The sequence below is a fragment of the Notechis scutatus genome, chromosome 4 (assembly GCF_049901735.1).
Source record: "Notechis scutatus isolate UNSWTSFEM ecotype Mainland chromosome 4, rNotScu1.2, whole genome shotgun sequence".
Lineage (NCBI taxonomy): Eukaryota > Metazoa > Chordata > Lepidosauria > Squamata > Elapidae > Notechis > Notechis scutatus.
This window is the reverse complement of record NC_142012.1, coordinates 98,007,112-98,018,981: the sequence shown is the minus strand read 5'-3', so window position 1 is coordinate 98,018,981 and position 11,870 is coordinate 98,007,112. Positions and strand designations below refer to the sequence as shown.

At 38.4% G+C, this 11,870-nt stretch overlaps 1 protein-coding gene across 1 annotated transcript in view; it reads right to left on the bottom strand.

Annotated features, from left to right (window-relative positions):
- Positions 1-270: 270 nt before the first annotated feature.
- The window catches only part of KIF20B (kinesin family member 20B), a 76,361-nt gene continuing 64,761 nt past the window's right edge, over positions 271-11,870 (bottom strand). The window contains exons 32-35 of the mRNA XM_087964164.1: positions 7,502-7,591; positions 6,478-6,625; positions 5,630-5,772; positions 271-2,933 (exon numbers count right to left, since the gene is read on the bottom strand). Of these exons, the coding sequence (XP_087820290.1) occupies positions 2,868-2,933; positions 5,630-5,772; positions 6,478-6,625; positions 7,502-7,591 (447 nt within the window). The 3' untranslated portion in view covers positions 271-2,867. The remainder of the gene's footprint in view (positions 2,934-5,629; positions 5,773-6,477; positions 6,626-7,501; positions 7,592-11,870) is intronic.

Sequence of the window (11,870 nt, the reverse complement as noted above, 5' to 3'; positions counted from 1 at the left end):
TATGGTATCATGACATCACACAAATGATGGAATTGATGTTGTGCCAGTTGCAATGAACTATCAAAGATAACTTTATAAGGCCTATTTGGATATAAGGAAGGTTTCTCTGATCTAGGGATCTCCGATGTTTTAGACTAGTGAGCATATTTGGAATTTTGAAAACATATTATGAATACTTTACAAGATGGCTCTATGGAAGGCAGCGACCAAATACAAAGCAGATATTCACTCAAGGGCAACTGAAGAATTAGTTTCCTATCAACACATGAGTATTAGCATCATTATTAGAATTTAATAATAAAATTGGTTGAATCAGGACTCTGGGCAGCAAGAGAAAGCACAATGTCTCAGGTGCTGCTTTAGAAAGTGTTAGCTTTCCAAAGGTGAGGGCAAAATATTTTTTTTACAAAATGTCAGACTTTTCCTTTGAATATTTGGATATACATCATTGCTCCCATCTTCACAGAGAACATGTCCTGACATTTTTTGCAAATTCTTTGTGCAAATGAAAGATGTAGTTCCCAGATGCCGCACAGACATCATCCCGAAAGTATGGAGGACAATATGGTACTTCAGTGCTTCTTCCAGAAGATTCAGGAGACATATTTTGTACTGATTGAAGATGAGGGGGAAGAGTGCTAATGACCAGATGACTGCAGATGACAATTCTCCACCATTCAATCAGGACCGAAGAAGCTTCTTGGATGAGAAACGATATGTCTTCAAGGAAAAAACAAAGTCCAGTTTCCTTTGGAAAAAAAAGCACCTATGGGACAATCGTGACTGAGAATCTCCATAGACATGAGGGGGATCAGTATAGTAAAACTATGAAATTGCTTAATTTCGCTTCTTGCCATTGTACAAAGGTGCAGTCATTAAAATAAATACATCTTGCTCACTCTGAGCCTTTTTGCACTCATCATTTTTAAAAAAATTTGAAATAGAAATTATCCCAAATGGAAGCCAACATTTTAGAATTTGCAACATTAGCACTACACAGTGCTAAGGGGCAGAACTCTTGCATTGAATGCGAAAGAAAAGCTATGTCATGCCCCTGGTGGAGACTGACTCTGAGGGAGAGGAGGAACAGCTGACAGGAAATGGAAGTGTGGCTCCGGAGGCTGGGGAGGAGGCTGGGGAAGGGCAGAGGCCGGCTGGGCAGTCAGAGGAAGACCCAGGCCCATCCCCTCTCCATCCTAGGGCACGTAGGGAGGAGAGGATAAGGGAGGGACGTGGTCTACTGGGAAGGAGAGGGTCTTGATCCTCTTCATGGGCTGCAGCTGTGACAACTGGATAAGAGGACGGACATGCATATGGGCGAGTGCTGGAAACAAAGCGTAGAAATATCTCTAGTTTATTGTTGCTCTGAGTTTGGCGTCCTTCCCAGTGTGTGTTCTGATATCTGTGGACGGCTTCAAGCCCTTATCTTGCCTGGTTTGTGTTGTTTTTTACTCTTTATAATTTATAGGCATTTTTAGTTTAAACGGCATTTCCTCCTTGTAACTGCTCGTGTGGGAGTTTTTTTTATCTCCAGTCAAGGATATTTGGAGCTTGGAAGCAAAGTGAAGGAATAAAAGGGGCTTTACCTGTTTTTTGTGACTGTGTTTATTTTGTATCCCACCCTGGGTCATCACAAGCTAACAAGGTGGAGCCTGAATCTCTGCCACCACTATAGCAAAAATGTACAATACCTAAAGCAATAGACTGAGGATGCATAAAACAGTTTGTTGCAATAGATACAACCACTAACATAAATTGACATGGATATTTCCTTCTATGGCTCCAAATGGCACTTCCCTAAAACTATCAGTTCTTGTACCAAAGAGTTAAGGATCAAAACACAGTTTCTGGTAGCACAAGTTTTTCCCTTGGAATTGCTCTGAGGAAAGAGATATCTCCAACCCTAGAGTTGTTGAATTACAGGTAGTCCTTGACTTACAAGCTCATTTAGTGTCCATTTGAAGTTACTGTTGTGGCACGCCAACTGGCAGCAGAATCAGACAGTGAGGAGATTAGGGAGGAACTTGGGCCAGTTCTGGAGCCTGGGGAAGGCTCTGATGGATGCTCTGGGTCGGACGCAGAGATAGAGCCAGGGCCATCTGACATTTCCCAGCAACCGGAGAGGCAGCTGCCTTCGGAGGCTGATATGAGTGAGGAGGAAGAACGGCTGGGGCCTGTTCCAGATGCACGTATGCTCAGAGCAGTTAGGAGAGGAGAACAACGGAGATCAAGGAGTCGACTCGGGAAGCAAAGCACACATGGATGCTGAATGGCCCCTCCCTGGCTGGGGAATAAATAGAAGGAAAGGGGAGTGGTTGTCATAGGAGACAACAGTTCTCTTTCTGAAGATTTTGCTCAATGTGTTTCGTGCCACAGAGACTGCTTGCCAGAACTAAATTTGCAGCCTTTCGGCTGGGAGCTCACAGCCTTGCAATTATCGCAAGGAACCGATAAGGTCTGTTGCTGCCATTAACTCTTTGAAGGACTATTGCCTGGACTTTTTGGTGGGTGAATGCAAGAGGTAAATAACGAGGGATTTTCGTGACAAGGATTCTGTTTCTTGTTTCTGCTAAGGCTCGGTCAGAACAGTTACAACAGCAGTAAAAAAAAGTGGTGTGTGGCCATTTTTCACCCTTACAATCATTGAGGCATCTCCCTGGTCACATAATCAAAACCTGGATACTTGGCAACTGCTTCTCCCCAGTTCTACCTGAACACCTTAACCATTATACCACCGTGGACTCTTCAACATATTTTAATTTCCCTCCGCTCATTTTTACAGCAATATCAACAAAATCCAACATTTTGAAAAGTAATAGTTACAGCATTGATAACTTCTATACATATTATCCATGAAAAGAATATTATTATTTTTTCATTCGGAGACGTCGTTTGATGATTTCATGATGGGTTTCCTTTTGATCCTCAAAGATCTAAAAAAAAATAAAGAAATGAAAAAAGTTTTCTAAGCAATCAGATATGCAGGTAGTACACGGTCAAAGTGTGAGAATTGGAGCAAATTCTTTCTCAGAACAATAAAGAAGAAGAAGGAGTGGAACCTCCCAAGTTTACAAGAGCTTTCAAGTTACAGAGGCCAGCGATCAAGTATCTTTGGTGCCCAAGTAACTGCATGATGAAGGCCACAATATCTTAGGGGAGATTGGTGGTGGTTTCAGAATCCTGAGCTGCCCTAGTTCAGATGTAAAGTAAAAAAAATAATCCAATGTTCAGTACTTGTCCAACTAAAAGCCAAATGATGTGGGAAAGTCATTACTATTTTAGAATATAACCTCTTAAAGCCGGTTAGCAATCTGAATTCATGACTCTTAGATGACTAACAACAGACCTTGAAAAAAATAATTTAAAAAATGGTTTTAGCACCAAATGCTAAGCAATAATGTATTTTAGGTTTTCTACTAAGAATATCGTTAGATTATGTTTGCTGACTCTCAATATTATCCAAAAAGATAAAAGATTCCCACTTGGACAAGGAAAAAAATTATACGCCTCAAAATTCTGACCATCTTATCATTTTTACCTAATGTTTACAGTTTTATTTATTATTGTATGATGGTGTTCCCCCATTAAACAAATTACTTGACCTATGGTTTAACACGAGTAAATGCAATCATTACAGTTTAGCGTTGTATGCAAACTAGTTTAGGACTTGTTTCAAAAAAACATAGTGAAAGATTGAGATAACTGAATTGCCATGAAACATTAATGAGTGGTTTAATTAAGTGATTATTATCTGTTCTATTTGTACCTTGAACAAACCAGAAATGTATGTGGCCTCCTCCACCACAACTACAAGACATATCAGGATATTGGAATCAATACAGCTTCTAAACCAAGATAAAGTATCACTAATCTCACCTAAAGGTAATAAAAACCAGCTGAATCCAAATACAGGTAATGAACTTCGTTTGCTTTTCTCGGCTTTATTTATGATTAAGCAGTTTACTTTTAATTTGGATATAATGCTGCATTTCTGGTTGATCCATATGAGGAGGTTGTGATTTTGTGTTAATCTTGCAGTTGAGAAGTGGGGCAGGACGTAAGCTTAAGGCTTATTGAATAACTAATATATAATCAATGCATCTTATTCAAGCCAAAATAATGACAGTCATCAGCTTTGAAGGCCAGACAGAAGTGGAAAATAGTGATTTTGCTGAAATCCTATTCTTGAAGATAAAGATTAAGCTCCCACCTTATGCACATTTACTTTGAACAAACTCACTGGACTCTACAGACTTCAATTAAAGTAGAAGTATACAAAATAAAACTAAAGATGGAGAGTTAAGGAGAACAGGCACAGGATGCAATAGGAAATGCATCTGTTTCAGTTATATTCCTAGAAGATGGCAGATAATGTCACATAATAATGGGAGGGCTGGGGGGGGGGGGGAGTCCGAAATCTATGTTGTCTCTCTATACAATATACCAGTATCATATTCTATAATGTCTACCCAATTTCTCTGCCTTTCTTTCAAAGAAAGGTAGTTCTCGACTTATGGCGGTTTGTTTAGTGATCATTCAAAAGTTACAACTGCCCTGAAAAAAGTGACTTACAACCATTTTTCACACAACTGTTTTGAAGCATCCCCATGGTTACGTGATCAAAATTCAGATGCTTGGCAACTGATTCATATTTGTGACGGTTGCAGTGTTCCAGATTCAAGTGATCCCCTTTTTCAAGCTTCTGGCGAGTAAAATCAATGGGAAAGCCAGATTCGCTAAACAACCCTTCCCTCAAAACGACGCACTGCACACCAGAACAACCAGACACAAGGACGTTTTTTCCCCTAAATGCCATCACTCTGCTAAACAAATAATTCCCTCAACACTGTCCAACTATTTACAAAGTCTGCACTACTATTACTGTTAATCTTCTCATCACTCCTTATCACCCACCCCCTCCCACTTGTGACTGTATGACTGTAACTTTGTCGCTTGTATCCTTACAATTTATATTGACTGTTCCCTAGTATGATTTGATTGCTTATTGTTCCCCATGACTATCATTAAGTGTTGTACCTGATGATTCTTGACTCTCGATGAATGTACCTTTTCTTTTATGTACACTGAGAGCATTTGCACCAAGACCAATTCCTTGTGTGTCCAACCACACTTGGCCAATAAAGAATTCTATTCTATTCTATTCTATTCTATTCTATTCTATTCTATTCTATTCTATTCTATTCTATTCTATTCTATTCTATTCTATTCTATTCTACTATCTTAACAAATGCAGTGATTCACTTCACAACTAGGTTGTAAAATGGGGCAAAACTCACTTAACAACTTAGCAGCAGACATTTTGAGCTCAATCGTGGTTGTAAGTTGAGGACTACCTGGTAGTACAAAACCCTAAAGCTTATCCCCCTTACCAAACAAAAACATCCCTCTTGCCAAACAAAAACATAGAAAAATCACGCCACTGCCCCCATCTTTGATCTAACCTTATTTTTTCTGAGCATCATGGGCTTTTTAAAATACATCTGTTTTTTTTTTATAACATCTGTTTCCCTTTCCCCCCATCCCCCCACCCCAAAAAATTAGGTATAGTTCCCAGCTTTCAAAAGGTTTTACACTCTTGAGTTGGTCAAAATGCTTTGTGGAATCTTACTGCGGGACCAGAAAATTCAACGGGAGTAGAAATGTTGGTTGAGTGGAGCTTCCGCTTAGCTTTCTTGGGTTTGTCATCATTTTTCTTAACAGTTTCTTCATCAGTAGATTTGGGAGATTTCATTGTTGCCATCAGCTTCTTTGCTGGAAAGGGAATAGTAGCAAACGTTCTTTTATTCAGAAAAGTGCAATTCTATCTTAGTATTTGCTCTATTCCTATTTAGACCAGGGTTTTTCAAATTGCATTCTGTGAAACTCTGGCATTGCATAAGAAATACAGGGAGTTCTCTGAGAGACTCTGATTTAGACCATTGGTGAATCAAAAAGTTTAAAGACCAGTCTTTCTCAATTAAATCCCTTCCTTTCTTCTCCTGGAAGTCGTCTTTGAAAGCCATGTTACATACAACTGAAATCCATTCAACAAAGAGGAAAATCTTGAAAGCAATGTTTTGGAACCGTGTTTTTCAACCTTGGCAACTTTATGACAGGTGGATTTCTCCTCCCAGAATTCCCCAGCCAAGGGAGAGAGGGAGAGAGGGAGGGACGGAGGGAGGAGGAAAGAGCGAGAGCGAGAGGAAAAGAGAGAGAAAAATTGCCAATATATGGTATGTATACGCTGCCCCTCACAGTTTTATGTTGAGCATTACTGGTTCACTCTCACCCAACTGCATATTTTGCCTTTCTTATGCTCAAGAACACAAAAAGTGATGCCCAAAATGGATTTCTTCTGCTGTGTAGTTTAAATACCAACTGTCCTTTTTAAAATATGCAGCGTTACAGATGGAACAACAGAAATATCTCCTAATTGCCTCAAATTAATGGAATAGGCTTCTTGGTTTGGCTGCTCACCTTTAGTTTGTATGATTGTAGGGGAATTCTGCAAGAGATTACCAAATTTGTATAGGGTTCCACCTGGGGATGCCATGGATTGTATATTTGATGAATATTTATTTCTTAAGGAATAATTCTTTCTGAGAGTGGGGTTAGGAGGAGCAATCTAAAGTAATAGAAAACATTAAAACGTATGTTTAAAACATTTCATTTAGGAATTAAAGACATTTGCTAAATCATATTGTCTTATATAAAAAGTATACCTGCACCAGTTTATTACCATGTTTGAACATTAGATATTGAATTTAGTTCTCACACGTATTTCCAATATATTATACATCTCTTCTCTAAAGAATTGGAGTTCACTTGTGCAGTTCTTTTCTTGTTCCTTAGCAGCACTACGTTGCCTTGATGTTTTCCAGCTGCTGCAGTTATACCAGCTTTCTACCAATCTGAACAACTCTCCAGATGTCTGGATTTCGTGACCCAGAATTCTCAGCAAGGGCTTTGCTGGTGAGAGAATTCCCAGAAAGCCAGACATCTGAAGGTCATAAAAGTTGAAATAGGCTGACCATTTAAGTAGGCTAAAGGGATCAGGGGTATCAAACTCACATTGTCATGGCAGTGTCACATGACATATCAGGACTTTCCCCCCCTTCGCTAACTGGGTGTGGGCGTGGCCAGCGCATGACATATCCGACCCACCACCGGAAGTTTGACAGCCCTTAGATAATGAAGATTGGCTGTTAATAGCTTAATAAAAAGTATTTTCAAGTATTTTGCATGTGTACTTTGGTGAGGAGAAAAAGATAATTGGTTGCTAGAAGAAAAGGAAGAGCCCATTACTCTGGCCCGAAGCAAGCTAGTGTCCTTGACAATTTATCTCCTTTTTATCTGCAATATAACAAAACATGTGCTTTACATAATTGCTCAAATCAGAAATGTATGCAATCTAATAATTAAATTATTATATCATCAACATAAAGCTACTCCATGTCAAACTACTGCTGAAGCATTATATTAAAGTTATTAACTCACATACCTTTTTTCCTTGTCTCGTTAATGAATCAGACCACGCATTCATATTAGCTGGCAATTTTATATTCTTTTCGTTTTCATTTTTCAAGGAGTCCTTAGAAAGAGAAAGGTGTGTTTAGTACTAAGCTACATTCTTAATATTGGATTGTTACATTTTTTTAGAGGGAAATGGGACAGCTTTATCCAAGACTGCCAATCTTTTCACACATTGGATGGAGCATCACAGACATTTAAAAAAAATAACATTTTTTTAAAAGCCAAACTCTTATGAGATCTCATGGGAAGGCATTTACATCTCATTATATATTTGCTATGGTTAATCTTAAATTCAAATTAAATTCAAAGCAATTTTCCAATAATCACGAATTATTCCATCAGGGACAAAGCAATCTGTGATTTTTTTTCTAGTTGTTATTACCCCTAGGAATTTCAGCAAAGGAAGAAAAATACTGTCAATTTTATTTTGGCTGACAAAGAGGATAGTTTTTTGACACAAGGACAGTTTTTCCCCCCATGCCATCACTCTGCTAAACAACTAATTCCCACAACACTGTCAAACTATCTAGAAAGGCATTATTACCATCATCATTCTCATCTTCCCTATTAACTATCTCCTTATCTTATGATATAATTTTGTTACTTGTATCTTATGATTTATGTTCTTTAATTCGTATCCTAGTATGATTTATGTTGATTCTTATTCAGTATCCATTACTATCATTAAGTGTTGTATCTAATGTTTTATGATGAATATATTTTTACAATAACTATGATAATGATCTATCATTATTGTTGTATGTACACTGAAAGCTTATGCACCGGAGACAAATTCCTTATGTGTCTAATCTTACTTGGGCAATAAAGAATTCTAATTCTAATCTATAATTCTGTCCTGCTCTGTATTAATTCCATACTGTTTAACCTGAGAACCTGAAAACAAAACAAAACATTCTTCTGAATTAAGCTAAACTGTTCTGCCATTTGATCTACTTTATGAATGTTTTTTATGCAACAAGAAAAGTTTTGCTTTGTATTAAATTGGCTTCTGCGTTATATTAAATTGGACACCGTTCCAATTTTAGAATGAAGGACTCAGGATCAATCACAGGTCTCTGGGAGAACTTTCAGCAAATTCTCACTGAATACCATCTGGACTATGAGTGCTGAGGATTTTCACTAAGTGTATATCAGAGTGGTAGGATTTTGATCTAATATATACAGGCACTTCTTTAGCAAAAACAGATGCTCGCAATTAGTGTGCAAGCATTAGTTTGTACTTAGACTGAATTCAGGGATTGAACAATATTTTGTTGCCCATTCCATTCCTCCTGAATGAAAAAGAGTCTAAATAGGAAGTTAACAAAACCAGTCGCTCTGCTTTTCATGGCCCTCCCTGGGCTCCAAGTAACAATGATTGAGGAGCCTATTTCTGCTTCAGGGGATGAGGTTAAAAAAAAAAAAAGATAAAAAAATTCCCTGGTTGCTTTTTATCTTCCACTTTTATCCCCTTTCTCTCACTGGAATGATGGCCATTCATCCCCAACACATCTCTTAACATTACATACAGAAATGTTAGAAATAGCTAGGAGACTCAGTGACATATGATTCTGACTACTTCTAGATTCTCGGGATTTCCTAGACACTGTTATTCAACTTGGACTAGATATAGGTTTGGCTGCTAAAAGATAGGAAAGTAAAATCCTGAGAAAGAGTAAAGGAACAAAGAGGAATTTAGAGAAGGCAAGTAGCCCCACAGCGAGATAAGCAGCAAATAAATTTAACAAAAATAGATTAGATAGATAGATAGATAGATAGATAGATAGATAATAATGATGGATGGATATGATACCCTGTTTCTCCAACAATACGGCCTCCCCCAATAGGAAGTCCCAGCATGTTTTATAGGCATGAAATGAAATTAAGCCCCTCCCCCCAAATTAAGGACTATATTAAACCATGCGAAATGGGGGGGATGGTGGGGGGGGCTTGCCTTTAGGAAGTACTTTTGTTGCACACCCGGATATGATGCTGCCTGCATTGACCCCGATACGAAGTGCCCCACCAACGCCGAGGTCAACATCCAAGCCGTCGCCACCTGCCTGAAGATGCAAGGGGGGGGGGAATTAAGTCACCCCTGAAAAGACGGCCTAGCCATTTTTTCGGGGCTCAAAAAAAAATAAGACCCGGCCTTATTATATGAGAAACACGGTATAATGGAGTGGAGTGGAGTAGAGTGGAGCAGAGCAGAGCAGAGCAGAGCAGAGCAGAGCAGAGCAGAGCAGAATAGAATAGAATATAGAATGAATGTTGATATTTTTTTTAATGCCTGCTGGCTAGGACCAACCTGCCTTTGTATTTTGTGCCAGGGGCTAATAAGGAACGAGAAAGACCTGCAAGCGGGGGACCAGACATAATTATATGTGGTGAAGGTCAATTCACTGTTCAAAAACTACTAATTAATTGAGATATTATTGTTGTGATTATCTTTTATTTTATTAACATTTCCTCTCAATTTCTCTGTATCTTGTGTGTTATTTGCATACATAAAATTTTGGTTTTTCTTCTTTTTATTATTATATTAAAGCAGCAAAATAAAACCTGCTCAAATGAAATTTATTTTCAAATCCACAAGATTAAGATTACAATTTCAAAAAACTATTAATGGATAGGAATAAATAATGGCAGATTTCAGTGAGTTAGCAACGATTTTGATAGTCATACAGTAAAACCTCAATTCACAGATTCTAATTCAGGGGACAACTTGATATACTGTGAACAAAATTTTGCTTAAAATTTTACCCTTAAACAATGAACATGGTTTCCAAAATAGTACAGATCATTTATAAAAATACGTTATTTGTGCCTATTTCCACTTACGCATTTAAGCAAATGCTCTAAGTTGGCATAAAATGACATGACTTAGATTTAATACAAAAATTCAAATATAATGGGTATGTAGCCTAATGGATACCCTTTTCTCCTCAAAATGATCCATTAAATTGAAGTTTTACTGTATATTGGAAAAACAGGTTTGATTGCAAGAGATGGTAAGAAATAGTAGATGAAAGACCATCTGTGATCATTGTTATAATACAAATGTGCTATTTGGGTGAAATGTGAAGAAGGATTAAAGGAACAATCCCCAACCTCTGCGGCTTGGCTTGGGGGAGTGAGGGGGAGACCGGCCCATGTGAGCGGTAGGGTGGCGCACACGCGCATGTACACACAGCTTGACTTATATGCACAACCCACCACTCACACAAGCCGAACTGTACGCATGCGTGCTGGCCCGCTGTTCATGTGGCCCAGTTCCAAATAGGCCGTGGCCTGGTAGTGAGCCGTGGCCCAGAGGTTGGGGACTCCTGAATTAAAGTATTGTTATCTACTTGTACTTGTTTATCTACCACATAAGCTTAAAGAGATTCTGTACCTGACTCACATCAGAAATTCCCTTATTTCTAAGTTTGTTTTTCCAGAAACTTGACAGCATATTACTCTTAAAGGAAGCATAGTTGAGAAGACAAAGTTATTTTTTCATCCAGTCACCCTTTAGTATTCGTATACAATTTCAAACCTGAGGTTAAACAGTCCCTTTTAGAAATGTGACTTTTGAAAAGAAAATAGTATTGATGGTTAAAAATGATTTTAATGTTTGAGGACACTGATCAAAGTCAGATCTTAGCTGCACATTCAGATTCCCTGAAGTGGAATTTTCTAGGTTTTTTGGGGAGAGTGGGGGGCAAAAGAGAGACGCTTGATGTACAGGCCTGTGTTTCTCCCCGAAGATTTAGTCATATACAGATGCCTAGAAAACTAGAGTTACATCTGCAGCTCACATTATGGCATTCCATTTCTAGCTTAACTTCAGGGGCAGTTATTGGACTTGTAATAAATTGGGTCCATGTTTTCAGCCTAGAACCTGTTTCCCCCCCCCCAAATAAATTGAATAAAATGACTGCTACTTATATAAATATCAGTGCAGGTTGTTAAACAAAGTCTTCTGACTTGAGCCCTTCTGGCTTCATGGACACATTCCTATTATCTTCTTGGTGACAATTAAAGCAAGATGTACCCTTATTTTAGCATCAAAGCAATTGCCTCCCTAAATCAGTGTTTCTCAGCATTGGCAACTTTAAGACGTGTGGACCGCAACTCCTAGAATTTCTCATGTTAGCTGGGGAATTCTGGGAGTTGAAGTCCACATGACTTAAAGTTGCGGAAGTTGAGAAACACTGGCCTGGATGATAAAGATAGAACCAGATTCATCCAATTCCTTTTAAAAAAAAGCCAACCACACATCTTTAAGAAACCATGTATAATTGTACGCTTATAAGGAAGCATGTGCTACTGTATCCAATGGGACTTATTCTTTG